This window comes from Sinocyclocheilus grahami, unplaced genomic scaffold (assembly GCF_001515645.1).
Source record: "Sinocyclocheilus grahami isolate Dianchi unplaced genomic scaffold, SAMN03320097.WGS_v1.1 scaffold708.1, whole genome shotgun sequence".
Taxonomy (NCBI): Eukaryota; Metazoa; Chordata; class Actinopteri; order Cypriniformes; family Cyprinidae; genus Sinocyclocheilus; species Sinocyclocheilus grahami.
Genome location: NW_015505887.1, coordinates 467,219 through 485,598, shown reverse-complemented (window position 1 = coordinate 485,598; position 18,380 = coordinate 467,219). Strand labels below are relative to the sequence as shown.

The 18,380-nt window shown below is 35.4% G+C and overlaps 2 protein-coding genes across 2 annotated transcripts in view; both read left to right on the top strand.

Moving 5' to 3' along the window:
• Window positions 1-10,103: 10,103 nt before the first annotated feature.
• On the top strand, window positions 10,104-16,628 carry slc25a25a (solute carrier family 25 member 25a). Its single transcript, XM_016244116.1, has 10 exons — window positions 10,104-10,318; window positions 10,940-11,066; window positions 11,152-11,239; window positions 11,678-11,789; window positions 12,874-13,032; window positions 13,757-13,909; window positions 14,675-14,782; window positions 14,889-15,056; window positions 15,148-15,298; window positions 15,739-16,628. Exons 1-10 carry the CDS (start codon window positions 10,160-10,162, stop codon window positions 15,921-15,923), a joined length of 1,410 nt encoding a protein of 469 aa, XP_016099602.1. The 5' UTR covers window positions 10,104-10,159; the 3' UTR covers window positions 15,924-16,628.
• Window positions 16,629-18,016: 1,388 nt separating this feature from the next.
• Window positions 18,017-18,380, top strand: part of zdhhc12a (zinc finger DHHC-type palmitoyltransferase 12a) — a 6,566-nt gene continuing 6,202 nt past the window's right edge. Inside the window, exon 1 of the mRNA XM_016244099.1 lies at window positions 18,017-18,313. Coding sequence (XP_016099585.1) covers window positions 18,217-18,313 — 97 coding nt within the window. The 5' untranslated portion in view covers window positions 18,017-18,216. The remainder of the gene's footprint in view (window positions 18,314-18,380) is intronic.

Here is an 18,380-nt window from a genome sequence, read left to right as displayed (position 1 = left end):
GCAGAATTCTGTGTGTAGGGCTTCTGTTGGATGTCTGTCCCATCTAGTGTAGCTCTGATCACTGAGTGGACCCCAAACCTCACTTCCATACAGCGCTATGGGCTGAATCACACTATCAAAGATTTTACACCAAATTGGAAGCGGTATTTCAATATTTTGGATTTTTTTTCTTGATTGCGTATAGAGCTCTTCGAGCTTTATCTTTGAGAGCATTCACTGCCAAAATGAAACTCCCCGATGCAGTGACGATCAGGCCGAGGTAAGTGTACTGCATCGTGTGTTCTAGGCCGGTGCTGCCTAGACTGAACTGGTATCTGTGTTCCTGACATCTGGGCTTTTTCTGAAAGACCATAATGCTGGTCTATTTGAGGTTTACTGCCAGGGCCCAGTCCCTGTGAGGTTGGTGACTGCAGTACCAGATCATCTCATGTTTTTGTCTTGTAGATTTTGTAACTCGCTTACCGTAAATATATATAAACTTAATTTTTGATTAGTAATATGCATTGCTAAAAACTTCATTTGGACAACTTTAAAAGCGATTTTCTCAATATTTAGATTATTTTGCACCCTCAGATTCCAGATTTTCAAATAGTTGTATCCAAATAGTGTCCTCCTATCCTAACAAACCATACATCAATGGAAAGCTTATTTATTCAGCTTTTTTAGATGATGTATAAATCTCAATTTCAAAAAAATTTACCCTTATGACTGGTTTTGTGGTCCAGGGTCACAAGTGTTGAACGCAACAAAACCATCTAAAACAGTCATAAGAACACTGACAGGATGTTTCCAGCATGGTCAAGTTTGTGCAATATGTGCACACAAATATGTGACCCGCGGCGTTTCTAAGCAGTTATTGTTGAAGTGTGCAAACTTATAAACTTGAAATGAACCGGTCAAAACCAGAGCTTTGAAGTTCATGTAAATAATAGATCTCATAAATCGGGTTTGTCTTTGAAATTGTCTTCATAGAAATAATAGCAGTGGACTGAAATAGACCGTTCTGAGAATTCAGATTGATCTTATAGCTTAATAAAACTGAATTCGTAGAATAAAGTCACCTATGCGAATGAAATGAGAGCAAACACACAGCCAGAGGCCTTTACATGCTCACACTAATATGTGATGCATCACTAGCTGTGAAATTTGTAGTTCAGATAACAGATATGTTATATGTATATATATGTACATATATATATTATGTGTATATATGTTATATGTTGCTCTGCTATTAAAGATGTGGTGACTGCATCTGGTGCATTGTAAAGATGCTTTCTAAAGTGTCGGAATAGCTTGAATTTAGTTACATTGTAAATCTTTCTGTACTGTTTAGCATCAAAACAAGACTAGCAACTGTTTGGAACCCAATGCTTTTAAGTTATATAATATTGTAAAGAAGTATTGCCCTCGCACTTGACTGGAATGCGGAGATTTTCAAGAATTTGGCTCTCGTTTGCAGACATTTGTGGGTGAAACAAGCAAATCAAGGATGGAGCAAATCTGTTATAATTTCTTTCACCCTATAAAAGCCTACTGTATCATATTTGATAGGCCTCTAAATGATCTAAACGATCAAAAACATGTTGCACACAATCTACCGCACTCACAGTTTAGACTTTTTTAGCAAGTAAAATGTGTAATTGTACAAACGTCCACCTTCAGCTCGAGCTTCACGTGTCTTTTTGCTGTCAAATCTTTACTGATTTTTATCACACAAACATAAGAATAACTAGTAATATTTCCAGATGAACACTTACTGGACCGAAGCAGCTTGGCTTTACTTGATTATCCAGACATCATTATTTTAGCCTTAAATCTGATCGTCAGGCTTTTGAGAAACGTTTATTTGTTCATCTCTCAATCATTATTGTATTGCATTGCATAATATGTTTTGAAATTAAAATAAGCATTAAATATGATCGTATTAGGACATATTATTGGAGCTACAGAGTGACAACTGATATTTATATGCATTTTAGGTAAGTATCTGCTGTACTGTGTTATAAAGATCTCATTGATTTACATTACAAGCATCAGTATTGCATTACATTTTGTCCATATAAATATCAGCATCTGCAGCAAATTGCATATTTTTGCTCACTTTGGGCTTCTGAAAAAAACTGAGCTGTTTTTCCTCCTTATTCTCACTATACCAGACAATATGAGCCATAAAAGCCTGATGAATCAAATATGATACTCAACAAAAAACACACGCAAACTTTTTTTACAAATATATTTTTTTGTACTATTTCCTATATCAAGCTTTACAGGGTTAATACAGCAGTGGAAATGCAAAAAAAATATTTTCTTTACTAGATTGGTTGAGTTACTTGTATTAGTTGCTTGTAGAATATAATGAAAGATCACATCAGTGTCGGTTATATTGATGAAAGAACGGGATGTCTTGTCAAAAAGCAGCACATGTTGTTCATGAACATTGTCTTATGAGGTCGACACTTTAAGTGTTTTAGTGTTTCTGGTACCTTGAGAGACAGTGTTGGCCAATACAAGAGCGCATGCTAAGCATTAATGCTCAAACAGAGTCACATGAGAGAGACGGAGACCGCCCTTCACTGTGTGATTGTGATGCTGTCCATCAAGGGCTCTTGCCTCATCTTTTCATTTCACTGGCAGGACTTTGTGTTTCGCTTTTACGGTCATGACACGCTGAAACACTTCCAGACTCTTCAAGTAAAGCAAGTGAATGGGAAAGTTCAAAGCACACGGCCAGTAAGAGAGCCCAAGGATTTCATACAGCCTTTATGCCTATTATTGTGCAATCTGAATTTATGTTCTTGATGGCAATTAAAATGATTTCTTTTATTCAGCAAGGATGCATTAAAATGATCCAGAGTGACGGTAAAGACATTTATAATGTTACAAAAGATTTCTATTTCAAATAAACACTGTTCTTATAAACTTTCTATTGAAATTGTCTTCATAGAAATAATAGCAGTGGACTGAAATAGACCGTTCTGAGAATTCAGATTGATCTTATAGCTTAATAAAACTGAATTCGTAGAATAAAGTCACCTATGCGAATGAAATGAGAGCAAACACACAGCCAGAGGCCTTTACATGCTCACACTAATATGTGATGCATCACTAGCTGTGAAATTTGTAGTTCAGATAACAGATATGTTATATGTATATATATGTACATATATATATATATATTATGTGTATATATGTTATATGTTGCTCTGCTATTAAAGATGTGGTGACTGCATCTGGTGCATTGTAAAGATGCTTTCTAAAGTGTCGAATAGCTTGAATTTAGTTACATTGTAAATCTTTCTGTACTGTTTAGCATCAAAACAAGACTAGCAACTGTTTGGAACCCAATGCTTTTAAGTTATATAATATTGTAAAGAAGTATTGCCCTCGCACTTGACTGGAATGCGGAGATTTTCAAGAATTTGGCTCTCGTTTGCAGACATTTGTGGGTGAAACAAGCAAATCAAGGATGGAGCAAATCTGTTATAATTTCTTTCACCCTATAAAAGCCTACTGTATCATATTTGATAGGCCTCTAAATGATCTAAACGATCAAAAACATGTTGCACACAATCTACCGCACTCACAGTTTAGACTTTTTTAGCAAGTAAAATGTGTAATTGTACAAACGTCCACCTTCAGCTCGAGCTTCACGTGTCTTTTTGCTGTCAAATCTTTACTGATTTTTATCACACAAACATAAGAATAACTAGTAATATTTCCAGATGAACACTTACTGGACCGAAGCAGCTTGGCTTTACTTGATTATCCAGACATCATTATTTTAGCCTTAAATCTGATCGTCAGGCTTTTGAGAAACGTTTATTTGTTCATCTCTCAATCATTATTGTATTGCATTGCATAATATGTTTTGAAATTAAAATAAGCATTAAATATGATCGTATTAGGACATATTATTGGAGCTACAGAGTGACAACTGATATTTATATGCATTTTAGGTAAGTATCTGCTGTACTGTGTTATAAAGATCTCATTGATTTACATTACAAGCATCAGTATTGCATTACATTTTGTCCATATAAATATCAGCATCTGCAGCAAATTGCATATTTTTGCTCACTTTGGGCTTCTGAAAAAAACTGAGCTGTTTTTCCTCCTTATTCTCACTATACCAGACAATATGAGCCATAAAAGCCTGATGAATCAAATATGATACTCAACAAAAAACACACGCAAACTTTTTTTACAAATATATTTTTTTGTACTATTTCCTATATCAAGCTTTACAGGGTTAATACAGCAGTGGAAATGCAAAAAAAATATTTTCTTTACTAGATTGGTTGAGTTACTTGTATTAGTTGCTTGTAGAATATAATGAAAGATCACATCAGTGTCGGTTATATTGATGAAAGAACGGGATGTCTTGTCAAAAAGCAGCACATGTTGTTCATGAACATTGTCTTATGAGGTCGACACTTTAAGTGTTTTAGTGTATTTTTGTACTATTTCCTATATCAAGCTTTACAGGGTTAATACAGCAGTGGAAATGCAAAAAAAAAAAAAAAAAAGAGAAATATTTTCTTTACTAGATTGGTTGAGTTACTTGTATTAGTTGCTTGTAGAATATAATGAAAGATCACATCAGTGTCGGTTATATTGATGAAAGAACGGGATGTCTTGTCAAAAAGCAGCACATGTTGTTCATGAACATTGTCTTATGAGGTCGACACTTTAAGTGTTTTAGTGTTTCTGGTACCTTGAGAGACAGTGTTGGCCAATACAAGAGCGCATGCTAAGCATTAATGCTCAAACAGAGTCACATGAGAGAGACGGAGACCGCCCTTCACTGTGTGATTGTGATGCTGTCCATCAAGGGCTCTTGCCTCATCTTTTCATTTCACTGGCAGGACTTTGTGTTTCGCTTTTACGGTCATGACACGCTGAAACACTTCCAGACTCTTCAAGTAAAGCAAGTGAATGGGAAAGTTCAAAGCACACGGCCAGTAAGAGAGCCCAAGGATTTCATACAGCCTTTATGCCTATTATTGTGCAATCTGAATTTATGTTCTTGATGGCAATTAAAATGATTTCTTTTATTCAGCAAGGATGCATTAAAATGATCCAGAGTGACGGTAAAGACATTTATAATGTTACAAAAGATTTCTATTTCAAATAAACACTGTTCTTATAAACTTTCTATCCATCAAAGAATCCTGTAAACTAAAATGTATCGCAGTTTCCACAGAAATATCGGGCAGCACAACTGTTTTCAACATTGATGATAATCAGAAATGTTTCTTGAGTTAAAATGTATCATAGTTTCCACAGAAATATCGGGCAGCACAACTGTTTTCATCATTGATGATAATCAGAAATGTTTCTTGAGCAGCAGCATATTATACTGATTTCTGAAGATCATGTGACACTGAAGACTGGAGGAATGATGCTGGAAATACAGCTGCGCATCACAGAAATACATTACAGTTTAACACATATTCACATAGAAAACAGCTATTCTCAATTGTAATAAAATTCCATTGTTTTACTGTATTTTTGATCAAATAAATGCAGCCTTGGTGAGCAGAAAACATTACAAAATCATACCAACCCCAACATTTTGACTGATAGTGTATAGTTTTCACTGCGTTGCATGTTACATATTAAAACAGGGGAACAAATTACTAAAATGAGGGAATGAATAAATGCAACATCAACATGATTTACTCAAACGAGGGAACAAATGAGTAATGATGCTGAAAATTCAGCTTTGATGACTACATTTTACAATATATTATAAACAGATATTTTAAATTGTAATATTTCACAATATTAGGTTCGTTTTGTTCAAATAAAAGCAGCCTTGGTGTACAGTATATAATTGTGAACAAATCTTTTTTTCATAAGTTTGAAAAGATCCTCAATTCTGTTCAGTAAACAGATGTGTGATATCAGTAGCTCAACAACAGCCTGTGTCCAGTATTTCTTAAGCTGCACTTTTCTCCTGTTTTGTTATTGCATGTTACATATTAAAACAGGGGAACAAATTACTAAAATGAGGGAATTAATAAATGCAACATCAACATGATTTACTCAAACGAGGGAACAAATGAGTAATGATGCTGAAAATTCAGCTTTGATGACTACATTTTACAATATATTATAAACAGATATTTTAAATTGTAATATTTCACAATATTAGGTTTGTTTTGTTCAAATAAAAGCAGCCTTGGTGTACAGTATATAATTGTGAACAAATCTTTTTTCATAAGTTTGAAAAGATCCTCAATTCTGTTCAGTAAACAGATGTGTGATATCAGTAGCTCAACAACAGCCTGTGTCCAGTATTTCTTAAGCTGCACTTTTCTCCTGTTTTGTTGTTGATAAGAGCGTTAGAGAATCTCAGCAGAATCTTTATTGACAGGTTCTTGATCCAGTGTCCTCTTTCTGAGAGACAAACAGTGATCGTGGAGCTGCTAACGGCACGTAAAATGTGAGATAGCACATCTTGTTTATTTTCCCGTCGATCTGACCTCCAGGTAAAGTTTATCTGACGCGCTTCACTGGATCAGCCATCAGACGTAATCCAGATCACACAGGACGCTAGTCTGATGAACGCTGACATGGAACATGACCTTGTGTCTGTCCTGTGGTTAATATACACCTTTAATAGCTTCTGCACCATAGAGCATGCAGTCTTTGGGTTTGAATGTATGGAGTCTTTATGAATGGGCTGTTTATCTTCATGTAATTTGTACATGACATAGACTGATAAACAGTTAGGACCTGGACCTTATCGCTATTCTGTAAATGCACTGCAATCCATTGATCAGAAAGCTGATTTCTCAGTATCTCAACTTTGTTTCATAACTGGTTTTCAGAGCTGTATTATGGCCCCAGATATGCAAAGTACTTTAGTTTATACGTCATTATTATACTTTTAGGGTAATTTAGAGAAACAGAATAATTGTGCATTTACTTAATCAAAGGGAAAATTACATTTAGACCTTAAAAGCACAAAATAGTTTAAATAAAATAAACTTTAACTGAAAAAATTTCATAAATAAAAAATGTCACTGCCCCCTTAAAGCTAGTTAACAACTAAAGGCCATGAAAAGAAAACGTTTTTGTTTCATGAAATAAAATAAATGTTAACTGAAATAAAATAAAATATATAAAACGTGATGTATTAAAATAACTAAAACTGACATAAACATTTATAAAACTATATATACATATTTAAAACATAATAATAATGACAAAAACATACAACCAAATTACTAAAACGTTACATCAATTTAAAATGAAAACAGAAAATATAAAACTTTAAACTAATTAAAAATATATATCAAAAATATAATAACATCTCAATGATAATAAAATAAAATAATAATGTGGAATAATAAACGTAGACACTTTTTACTTTTACTTTAGTACAATTTAGACAGTGTCCATATTTAAGTATAATTTTTTAGTGCTTTACTGAAAACGCCAAGATACACGGTAAAAAAATTAATAAATACAAATGAAAAAAAGATTTTTCAAAGTTGTGAATAAAACAAAGATTATTAAAGTATGATTTACAAGAAAATAAATTTTCTACTTCAGAATTTTACTTGTAATTTATTGTGTTACATGTTATTTATTTGTAATTATATTTCTGAGTTAAAATTAGTTAGTAAACCACACCAAATTAAACTCCAGAGAAGTCTGAGACACCAAAAATATGGCAAACTGTATTTGCTCTGTTCCACTCTGCATGAACTAAATTCTTGAATAAATCATAAATCACAGGTCGGTGTCATCTCACACAGGGCCAGCTGTATTTCTCTGCACCGAACAACCCTGTTGGATGAAATCAGAGCTCGGTACTGGCTCCCAAAGCCTGCGTCTCTCCCCTTCCATGTGTTTAGTGATCCTAATGTGTGACTCGGCTAAAATTAGTTTTTAGAGAGCACTGGAGTCAAATTCAGTCATAAGGTCATGTTGCATACAGTACATAAGTGCACTGCTTTACTCCAGCTGCACTGGATTGTGTTACAAAGCTGCTGATGCATGGTAAGAAATTACCTATTTTGGCTTTGGAGAAAAGGGACTGTAATACTCATACTTAAAAACTTTTTTTTTTAAATCTGTGTTTTTAATGCAAGTTCACTGATTACTTTATCATGTGACACTGTACTCCTCTGGCAGTGCAATTATAGATATACATCATTTGTATTGCAGAGTAAAAGATAACATAAAAGTGCATGCAAAAATTACAATTTGCTGAAAATGTGCCCATCCTCAGGCCATCCAAGATTAGGATGAGTTTGTTTCTTCATCAGGTTTGGAGAAATGTAGCTTTGCATCAGTGTCTCAGCAATGGATGCTCTGCAGTGAATGGGTGCCGTCAGAATGAGAGTCCAAACAGCTGATAAACACATCACAGTAATCCACAGCACTCCAGTCCATCAGTGAACATCTGGAGAAGACAAAAGCTGCGTGTTTGTAACAAACAAATCCATCATTAAGAGATTTTAACTTCAAACCATTGCTTCTGGCTAAAATACAAGTCCATAATCCATAATAACACAGTGAGAAAGTTGTCTCATTTGAATCAGGAGAGAAATCTGCACAGATCAAGCACCGTTTACAAGCCAAAAACCATTCGAGACAAATCTGTGGCTGGATTTTGATGTGAGAGACGACAGGAGATGGACTTTTTCACTGGAGGAAGCATTCAAATTATTATTAAAATCTCTTAATGCTGGATTTGTTTCAGCTTTTGTCTTCTCCAGATGTTAACTGATGGACTGGAGTGCTGTGGATTATTGAGATGTTTTTATCAGCTGTTTGGACTCTCATTCTGACGGCACCCATTCACTGCAGAGCAGGTGATGCAATGCTACATTTCTCCAAATCTGTTTCGACAAAGAAACAAAGTCATCTATACATCTGATATAGCCTGAGAGTGAGTACATTTTCATCAGACACTCGTGTTAGGTGAACTATTCCTTTCATAATTCTGGCATTTGAAGAAGTCTAAACACCCGTCCTGTCCATATACCGGGCTTTTCCCTCGCAGTGTGCAAAACATGGCCTGTATTCAGGTTACAGATGGTGAATACGTTGGTGTCCCCCTCTGCACAGATAGCTTATAAATCTCTGGAGTTAGTCTTGGCACGGACGCTTATCCTCCACCAGACTCTGACGTAATATTGCAACCGGAGCAGACGGCTTTGCTGCAGGATTATGCCTTACAAAGTACAGCGTCGCCGTTTATATTTGGGCCTATTAACATTAATTGCTGCTACTACCCTGCACTGACCTGCCGGTATTTTTAAATCCAATTAATAATATTTAGGCTTCAGTATTATTTCAAATATTTGACCTTTTTAAAGACAATTTGATAAATCACAGAAAAGTTTTCCCAATGCATTTGGGTTAATCTCATAATAGCCATAATCATATAAATATAAATGCACATATAAACGCAAAATTTTCATGAAATTTTAATATTTTATTTATTTTTTTAATTTTATATTGTCATTACCGCATAGACTTTATAGCTGATAAGCATATAGAGCTGAACTAAAATACAGAAACAGTTGCAAAAAATAAGTTTCATGTCATGAGTTTTTCAGCAATTAAAAACTCATGGTGTGTTATTCGAGTATCATTGATATACTATTATATTTATATTAATATTTTGAATTAGTTTTGATATTTTCCATGTTCATTTTTAGCTAAATCTTTAGTATTTTTTTTTATGTATATATCGTTTTTATTTATATTTATTTCAGATTAATTCTATTATTTTAATACAAAGAGTTAAACTAAATGAAGATGAAAAATTTTAGTAACAAAAAAAGTGTTTTATGACCTTTAGTTGGTTTTAGTTTTGGTCAACAATAATAATCCTGCCTTGAGGCGTGTTAATAACTAACTTTAGTTCGGCCAATAACTTTTTATTATTATTATTATTATTATTATTAAGTGAAAAAAAGAGGAGGGTCTCACATTTACATACGAGCATTGCTTTCACCCGTGATTGGACGTTCAAAAAGTGCTGACCAATCAGAGCCCGCCGCCCTTTACTCAGTGGGCGTGTCTAAGTACTTTTCTCGAGTGATCAGGCGCTTTACCGGCATTTCAGCGTTTAACCGAGAGCGTTCTTGTGTTATTTATTTATTTATTGCCGAAGACTTTTATAACTTTCAAGATGCTGTGCCTGTGCCTTTATGTGCCCGTCCATAATTCAGATCAAGTCGAGGTCGAGTATTTTGAATCGAACGGATTACCGTCCGAGCTGAAGTCGCTCAAGTCCCTCAGCGTCCTTCTGCCGTCGCAGGAATTCTCCACATACCGAAAATGGAGGAAGGTAAGAAAATCTACCGATCTACCTATCTATCTATATATATTTTCACTGTAATGTAATTTAATAAGCAGTTAAACTGATTAAACTAAAAAGTAGATAACTTATGTAATACTTTCAGTTTTTAAAAGAAACGGCACATTTTTGACGCATGACGCTTCCGGTGCACGTTCCTCTTTCCTGTGCGTTCAAATTGACCATATATGGAGTTTCCCAGCACGAAACATAAGAACGCGCGTTTTTATTACTATCGACTAATTAAAGCGCATCAGTAATGCGTTCTGTTGTCTAACCACATCGATACCATGGTACTCTAACTTATACATTATACTTGAGTGTCGTTGTCCTTGAACTGAAGGCTGTATGGCGCCCCTAGTGGTGCAGTTCCACTGGCCTGTAAGTTTATCATTTATTATTATCTCATGAACCTATGTTTTTGAGAATGCATTCAGTAATTACAATGAAAGAGGAGTCAATGGCTGTCTCAGTGATTTAAAATGGTCTGTTCTAGTTTGCCAGGTGTTGACACTCACACATTAACTTCTACTGAGCGTGCAATAAGTTCCAGATGGAATGCATTGGATTTTCTTGCGTTAAATTGTCATCTTTTCAATTTCCTCCCCACAGAAAACCATGAAAACTGAAGAGAGCGTGCATGATGGACAGCTGGACTTTGAGGAGTTTGTTCACTACCTCCAAGACCACGAGAAAGACCTGAAGCTCGTCTTTAAAAGCCTGGACAGAAAGATCGCTGGTATTATACCTTAATGCAATACTTATAAACCTGCGCAACTTGGTGAATTAAAATAGCTGACATTTGATTATTTGTTCAATTTCAGGTCAAGTGAACGCCAATGTCATTGTGAACTCACTGCGCGATCTTGGCGTCCATATTTCCCTCCAGCAAGCGGAGCGAGTCCTTCAAAGGTGAAATATTGTTTTAATAAAAAACGGACAATAATGCAATTATGTTTTCTGGTAGGGCTTTGACTAATAATAGTCACGGTGGTAGGTGGAGTCTTAAAACCGCTGTCACTTTTTTCTATTTTAGAAATGTCAAACGCTTTTTCAATTAATTGTTTATTGCTTTATAATAAAAAGTATAATTTTTATTAAATGTAAATCATGTTATTATTGCATTATTAGCTTTAATTCGGCCACTGGAATTTATTATAGGAATTTATTTCATTACAGCGAAACCAAACCCTTTGTTTATGACTATATAAATGCAGCGACCTCTTGATCACTGAGTCACTGCTTTGTTGGACGTTTTTATCATCTCTTAAAATTACTGTAAAGCACAGAATTAATTTACAGGCTCTAAACGATCTTCTTTCTGTCACATTTCCCATTTTCCTCACGCAGCATGGACAAAAACGGCACGATGACTGTTGACTGGATTGAATGGAAGAAGTCTCCCACATTACAGCCTGCCGAAAACATTCCCGAAATCATCCTGTACTGGAAACACTCGACTGTAAGCGTTTTCTCCCACACAAATCCTGCACTAAAAAAAACACTAATCCAAATCCTTCAAGACAACCGACAAAGCTTGTTTAGTAGAAGCTGCTTCATTCACGTCCACTGCAAAGTGACATTAATATAGGGATCTGGTTTTCAGATTCCTTGAAATGTGCATAAATTAGGCTGGTTTGGGTTTTAGGATGGTTCAGAGCGTTGGTCTGGTATATGGTTGATGACAGTCTTAACATGACTGCCTAAAATATCTCCAGTCCCACTGGAACACCGTGATCTAGGACGGGGTCCAATTAAATGGGTATAACCTTGCAGCTACTAAATCTTAACCTTCTATTAATATGGCCGCCAGAGTTTGTGCATAAATCCATCCATTAAAAATGCTAATCAAACGTCAGAGCACTCAAATAAACCAAGACTAACTGTCCTACCAGTGCGACACCTTCTTATGCAACAGTTCAGGACACTTGCAATTAGATGATTTTGAGACTCTGTGTAGTTCAATATCAACAACCTACTTTAGATTCTTATTGAACTCCGGTTTAAACCGGACCGCAGCCTTTGTTCTCACGAGGCAGAGTTCAGCGTGATGCAGTGAGATGTCTGATGCAATGTGCACGAGCTTGCAATCTTCGTAAAGTCCGCAATGGATTTTTTGGATCAAATGGTGCCCTAAAAACACGCAGATTAGTTTTAGGTTTTGGCAGCGTCACTGGTCAGGTCAGACTGACGCACACGCTGATGCTGCCAAGGTCGTTGCACTTTAGTTCTCTTGCAGTTGACGGTTGCACTTATGCGAAATACTACACTGTGAGGAAAAAATCTGGTGTAGAAATGATTTGGACTCAGAAATTGCTAGTGAATTTCACAAATAATTAATGGCAAGTAACACATCGAATTAAACGGGAAATTAGACTGAAAGTCTGAAATGGTATTTCATGTAAATAAAGAGATTATTGGAGTATGTTTTACGACTTTGAAAATAATTTTTTTAGAGTGTAAATTTACTGAAAACGGTGTATATTGGTTATGTGCTGTTTATCGTCAGTTGTCTTTAACCATGTCGGTGGTCTGTTTGTTTGCAGATCTTCGATGTGGGAGAGAACATGATGGTCCCAGATGAGTTTACCTCAGAGGAGCACATGACGGGGATGTTGTGGAGACATCTGGTCGCCGGTGGAGGAGCTGGAGCCGTTTCCCGAACCTGCACTGCTCCGCTCGACCGACTCAAAGTCCTCATGCAGGTATGGTGACGCACACACCTTAGAATCACCTGCAAAACACCAAAATCACGGCCCATAGTCGCCGTAGGGTGAATAGAACTAGATTAGTGTTACCTTGTGTGTTTGTGTTCTATATTAAAATGATAAAGCCATTTTTTTTTTTTTTCACGAGTTACTTGCTCAGTGGTGTTGGTTTTTACTAAATCCCAACCTCAGCTTTCTCTATAGACTGAAGGAGGTTTTATTTACACAAGAATTTCCCTTTAATCGAAGCGCAAACTGGTTTCTTAACCATATGGCCATTCTGAACAATTAGTTCTGTTACTCAAGAGTCATAAGAGTAGTTTATCAGAATCATAAATGCATGTTCCAGTGAAAGGATCTGGACTCTGTGAATAGTTACACAGTCCTGTCAGGCGACCAATCAGAATCCGAGGAGTCAAGCACACCCTCTGTGCTGCGCTCTGATTGGTCAGATACGAGATAGCGTTTGATGTTGTCACGGCCGAGCGATAGTGAAGCTCTGTGTCATGTTTTACGTCAGCTGTTACTCAATCGAACTTTGATAGTTCAGTGATTCGGGCCAAAACCTTTTACCTGCATATTCCGAAATATTTAACTTTGCTCTAGTTTTAATCGAGCGCATCAATCTGTTCATTAAAACCATAGATGTATGATATAATCTGTTAATATTGACACACTATTCTGATGGTTATTGTATATATTGTTGGCTCTTCTGTTTTAGGTGCATGGATCTCATGGAAACAACATGTGTATCATGAGCGGTCTCACCCAGATGATCAAGGAAGGAGGGATGCGTTCGTTATGGAGGGGCAACGGCATCAACGTCATCAAGATCGCACCCGAGTCGGCCCTCAAATTCATGGCTTATGAGCAGGTAATAGGCCAGAGCTGATGCGATTTTCTGATCTGAGAAGCATAATGAAGACATATTGCTGCTTTTTCAACGCAATTCCAAAATTAAAGCTTTATAGTTAATGTCTGAAAACAAAGAAACCGGTGTATTATAATCAACTAAAACCATAAAAAAGATTCATTACTTGAAATGAAATAAACAACTGATTTTTTTTTTTTTTTTTACTACTTTTTATAGATGCTTATTGGCTAGCTACCAAAGCATAATTTCTCATTTTTTAATTTTATTTTTTTAATTGAAGTACTAATATCATTCAAATTAAATAAACTTAAAACTTGAAGCCTAATTGAGAAATTTTTTTTTATATATATATATATATATATATTATTTTTTTTTAAATATTACTAAAATGATTGCTAAAAAAATGACTGCCATTTTAATTCAAACTCAAATGAAAACCAAAATAAAATCTCATTTGAAAATCTAAAAATGTAATTCAAAATATTAACAAACTATAAAAGTATATCAATAATGCTAAAATAGTGTCGTAAATATTAGTAATTTACTGTTCTGTAAATGATGATTATTATTATACTATTTATTATCGCTATAATAGTTTTATTGTGATTGTAATATATTTATTGATTTGTTTTTTATAGATTATTATTATTGTATAGTCGTACTGAATGGGGGAATGTTTGTTCTTCACTGATCACATGCTTGCTTTGTGTGTAAATGCCACTCAAAACCTGCTGCATTAAATGAATTCCTTTTCTTCCTCATCAGATTAAACGGCTGATGGGAAGCAGTCAGGAAACTCTGGGGATCACGGAGCGTTTTGTAGCAGGTTCCCTGGCAGGAGTCATTGCCCAGAGCACCATCTACCCCATGGAGGTGAGTTACACCATCTTATTTAGTTGCTATTTTAATTAGTAATTCAGACATGGTTTTAACATGTAAGATACAATGTAACAAACCTCTGTAATGCTCTTCTGTCCAGGTTCTCAAAACCCGTCTGGCGCTGAGAAAGACGAGCCAGTACAAGGGCATCTCCGACTGCGCCAAACAGATCCTGAAGGGCGAGGGGATGACTGCGTTCTACAAAGGCTACGTCCCCAACATGCTGGGCATCATCCCGTACGCTGGCATCGACCTGGCCGTCTATGAGGTGAGCAGAGGAACCCAAACTAAAGCAAACACTGCTGCTGTCACTCGTGAATGGAAAAAGCTCATTTTATTTCCTCTTTTGCTCTTGATAGACATTAAAGAACACTTGGCTTCAGCGCTACGGCACGGATGACGCATATCCGGGTGTGTTTGTGCTGCTAGCCTGTGGTACGGTTTCCAGCACGTGCGGCCAACTCGCAAGCTACCCGCTAGCTCTCGTACGAACACGCATGCAAGCGCAAGGTGAGCTTTATGGTTTATAATAGGTGTAAATAATTGTATATATATATTTTTTTTATATATATATAAAACCTCTTTTAATAATTATATATTTAATACATTTTATTTTATGTTTTAAATATGTTTTATATAATATACATGTTATTTATATGATTTAATATAACATATTGATACATTTAGTGTATGTTTATATATTTAATATACATTTGTGACCCTGGACCACAAAACCAGTCATAAGGGTCCATTTCTAGAAATTGAGATTTATACATCAACTGAAAGCTGAATAAATAAGTTTGTTAGGATAGGACAATATTTGGTCGAGATACAACTATCTGGAATCTGAGGGTGCAAAAAATCTAAATATTGAGAAAATCATCTTTAAAGTTGTCCAAATGAAGTTCTTAGCAATGCATATTACTAATCAAAAATTACGTTTTGAGCAGCTGCGGTTGAAGGCGCGTCCCAGGTCTCAATGACGGGACTCTTCAAGCAGATCATGAAGACCGAGGGCCCCACGGGTCTCTATCGGGGTCTGACCCCAAACTTCCTGAAGGTCATCCCGGCCGTCAGCATCAGCTACGTCGTGTACGAGCACATCAAGACGACGTTAGGCGTGCAGTCAAGATGAGGCCTTGATGAACGGACATCTGGAGGTTTTTTTAACCTTGAGGTGTGGAGGCCATCTCATTCTGTGAATGTGAGCGAGGACGATGACGGTCAACGAACATCTCATTATTTATTTAGTATGCTAAAATGGTAAAAAAATAAGTTTGAGAGCTGAAATCAGGGACCAACGTTTTTCGATTTCATGTGACCATTGTGTGCATGTATTTCGTCACATACGTGTAAAGCGCCACTGCGAGAAGGAATCAAGTGCTTGTTATGATCCAGTCGGGTGGTGCAATTCAATCAACACTACAAACCACTGTGAAATGCATTATTTCATGCTGATTGAAGTTGCACTGCTTGTTTTCGTACTAATGCTGCTTTATATTGACTAAAGTAATATATTTATACATCTGTATAACCAGATACTTATTTATGTTGTGGCATCCGAGAGTTTAATGAATGTGTTGCACAGTTGTTTTTGTGTTTTTCAGTAGTTCAGCTGCTGTCTAATTTAATCTTAATTGTGGTCATTTTAAATCGGCACACTGATGTTCTTAGCTTTGCCTTAATATAATGTCTGGTTGATTTGAGAAGGAATGCACTTTAATTGCTTTAGTCAGTTGTGAATGTAATGCAATGCAATGACCGTAACTGTTGTCCGAGGGTGTGAGTGTTTTGTAATGGGGACCATATGTTCGAGTAATAAATTCACATGATGTGCTTACTTGCAGTATTGGGGTTTTGAGTACACTAATCTCAACATATAAATGCACAGGTTTGTGTTTGAGACCGTTCTGATGTGGTTTGGGAAAAGCCTCTATCCGGAGCAGATGTTCTTGGGAATTAATGATTCAAGAATGGCAGAGATTTTCATTGCAACCGCATTTATGTTTCAGAGCGGCTCTTATTTTAGTTTGGTTTTAGAATATTTTTTTAATTTTTTTTTTTTTTATAAAGAAATCCTAAAATGTAATTTATTTTTTCAATAAAAACTATATTCATAGTATGTTGTGTTGGTGTTTTTGTTAGAAATGCTTCCAAATTTTTGATACATATACTGTGTGTATATACAAAAAGCATTTTAACTAAAAACATTCCAATGGTTTAATATTTTAAATGTATTATCTAAAACAATATTTTAATTCAAATAATATTTTAATTTATTCTGGAAATAAGTCCACTTAAAAAAAAAACTGTTCTGTGTGTGTGTGTGTGTGTGTATATATAAAAGCTACATTTTAAAAATGAAATCAGGCCTTTCTTACATAATGTGGTAATATTATAATACATCTCTGTATAATATTACAATATTAATTCTAATAAGTGAGCCTGCAGCACAAAAGCAGTGTGAAGTCGCTGGGGGATATTTGTAGCAATAGCCAACAATACATTGTATGGGTCACAATTATACATTTCTCTTTTATGCCAAAAATCATTAGGATATTAAGTAAAGATCATGTTCCTTGAAGATATTTTGTAAATCTCCTACCGTAAATATATCAAAACTTAATGTTTGATTAGTAATATGCATTGCTAAGAACTTCATTTGAACAACTTTAAAGATGATTTTCTCAATATTTAGATTTTTTTGTACCCTCAGATTCCAGATTTTCAAATATTGTCCGATCCTAACAAACCATACATCAATGGAAAGATTATTTATTCAGCTTTCAGATGATGTATACATCTCAATTTCAAAAAATGGACCCTTATTTTTGTGGTCCAGGGTCACATATTACAATACGTCTCTGAACTAAATTAAACTCCAGTGTGTTTCATGTAGAGTATTTATACTTTGTCCTGATCAGCGAGTGCACACTGCCATCTGCAGCTCAAAACACTGTATATACCACTGCACTATTTTCTCAATAAGATGCTATCTATTTCCTGCTCCAGTTTTAAACATGATTTTGGCATTTTACGTGATTTATGTAAACTTCTAAAATCTAACGTTTTAATTTAATCATTTAAAACAACTAGTTCTAGATCAGAATCTTATTTTGAAATCCCTGGAAAATGACTTTTATTTTGAAATTCCGCTCCGGGAGAATTACTTTTATTTTGAAATCCCGGGAAAATGACTTTTATTTTGAATTCCAACCAACCGCTCAGACCCGGAAATGTCAACACAACAAAACCAGAGGAATAACAACATACATGACCAGCGATTCAATCTCTAAAATTAGTTTAAAATGTCTTACTGTATGTTAATGTATTTATGATAAGAGTACACACCGAATAGTACTTGTATATTTAATAATCTAGCTATGTTTGAAGTGTTTTTAATGTAGTTCTTGATCATAAGACGCAGGATGTTTGAGAACATGTTTAAATCAGGTTGTTTAGTTCGGACTGCTCATGTGATTCTGACCTGGCTCACAACTTTAGTCCTGTTTCTGCATAACACAGGTACATTTCATTGTGTGTGTGTGTGTGTGTGTGTGTGTGTGTGAGAGAGAGAGAGAGAGTGTGTGTG